The following is a 2,147-nucleotide window of genomic DNA, read 5'->3' on the forward strand; positions in this document are numbered from 1 at the left end:
TTAAACTGGATATAGTCAGATAAGACCAAGAATGTGGCCCTGTAGTCAAGTACATTGAAGAATTTGACCCTGCAACATTCTAGTGTTGGTGTTAGTGTGACCTTCTTTACGGCCAAGGCTGATGAGACCTGGGGGACACCAGCTTACAAATATGTCTTTTTTATCACCACATATTGCTATGTCCCAATCACTTCTGTATAACACACAGGACAATCCCTTACATAGGGTGAAGGATATTCCTAGTCTCCACTTTAATGCTGTCTTTCCAAATTGCCCTCATGTCAGCCTCTGAAAGTGTTTATCTAGGAGTCTTCCCAGAGCCCCATGCATGTCCTTGTTCCGCAGGCTGTAGATGAAGGGATTCATCATGGGTGTCACCACAGCATACATCACTGTGCCTACTGAGTCCTTCACGGAGTAGGTATGGAGGGGCTTTAGGTATACCATACAAAGTGTCCCATAGAAGAGGGAGACCACACCCAAATGGGAGGCACAGGTGGAGAAGGCTTTGTATTTCTTAGAGACTGAGGGTATTCTGAGGATGGCTCTGACAATCAACACATAGGAAATGATCATGAATCCAAAGGGAATGAGGAAGATGAAGCAGCCTGTGGCAATCAGCACTGTGTGATTAATCTGAACGTTGGAACATGCCAGCCTCAGCAGAATGTACATCTCGCAGAAGAGGTAGTGGATCTTTCGAGACCCACAGAAGGTCACCCTGGTCATGAGGAGGGTATGGATGAGGCCATAGAGGACAGAGAACACCCAACACAAGGAGAGGAGCAAGATACAGAGCCGAGGGCTCATGGCTGTGACATAGTGGAGGGGGCAGCAGATGGCCACATAGCGATCATACGCCATCACGGCCAGGATGAGGTTGTCCAGGGTCACCAAGGAGAGCAGGAAGTAGAGCTGCGTCAGACACCCTGCATAGGAGATGGCTTTGTCCTGGGACTGGAGGTTCACCAGCATCTTGGGGATTGTGTTGGTGACAAAGAAGAGGTCAGTGAAGGAGAGGTTGGCCAGGAAGAAGTACATGGGGGTGTGCAGGCGGGAATCAGAGCTGATGGCCAGGATGATGAGCACATTTCCCAGCACCGTGACCAGGTACATGGACAGGAACATCCAAAACAGGATCCGCTGCTGCTCTGGACTCTCTGACATCCCCAGGAGAAGGAACTCTGAACCTTCACTCTGGTTGCCTCCATCCATTTCCCCAACTGTCTGCAACATTAACACCAACAAATGTTTACCAAAAGTCTTTAATTGAATAAAAACATGAAGATAAGCAAAATCAACATTTCCTTAGAATTAAGAATGTCTTACACCCAATTTTATAATTTTTGAAAATAAGAAAGTGGAAAATATAACAAAGTTTTTATGCAATGTAATTATTTCAGCTATTTCAAAGCTGGGAAACTCAATGTTAAAGGAATAATGTGTAATTCTTATTTTCAATCCTGTAATCTTACACTATTCTTGAAGTGTTTAGTATTAGTATGTTATGATACGTATATGTGTTAAAATAATTAATACAGATATTTGCAGTATAAATAGTTCAGAAATAAAAGGAAGAAAATAAAAGTATTTGAAAAGAGTAGGAACAATTATTATTTGTTGATATGATGATCTATCTGAAAAAAGTGGGACTATCAACCGAAAGACTACTAGAAATAGAGTTTAGAATACTTGAAATCAAGTCTTTACCTGCCAGTAAGATAGCAAGCACTGCCACTTATTTGCTGTGAAACCTCAGGTAGGGTACCAGAGTTCTTTAAGACTCAGTTTCTTCATGCGAAACATGAGTTATGGGGTGGGGCAAAATTAAGTAATAAAGTGCTTAACACAAGGAGTTGGTATGCAATTAGCACTCAGAAATGTTGCCTATTATTGTTATATTTAACGAGAATCAGGAAAGATATTATAATGCAAAACTATCTCATCCCCACTATCAACAAATAAATCATGGCACTGAGATGTTAACAAGAATCAGGCAAAACCTTCAAATTCTCCAGTGAGGGATAAAGTGAAAATTAAATAAATTGATAAACATATCAAGGTTTCTAATATGAAGAGAAATGTCACCAAGCTATATATTCTTTTGAATTAATTGAAAGTTTACTGGATATCAAAATTATAACAGG

The 2,147-nt window shown here is 41.0% G+C and overlaps 1 protein-coding gene across 1 annotated transcript; it reads right to left on the reverse strand.

Moving 5' to 3' along the window:
• Positions 1-276: 276 nt before the first annotated feature.
• LOC129018069 (olfactory receptor 1D2) lies at positions 277-1,230 on the reverse strand. The gene has a single exon (XM_054459255.1). It carries the CDS (start codon positions 1,213-1,215, stop codon positions 277-279), a length of 939 nt encoding a protein of 312 aa, XP_054315230.1. The 5' UTR covers positions 1,216-1,230.
• Positions 1,231-2,147: the final 917 nt, after the last annotated feature.

The sequence above is a fragment of the Pongo pygmaeus genome, chromosome 19, assembly GCF_028885625.2.
Source record: "Pongo pygmaeus isolate AG05252 chromosome 19, NHGRI_mPonPyg2-v2.0_pri, whole genome shotgun sequence".
Lineage (NCBI taxonomy): Eukaryota > Metazoa > Chordata > Mammalia > Primates > Hominidae > Pongo > Pongo pygmaeus.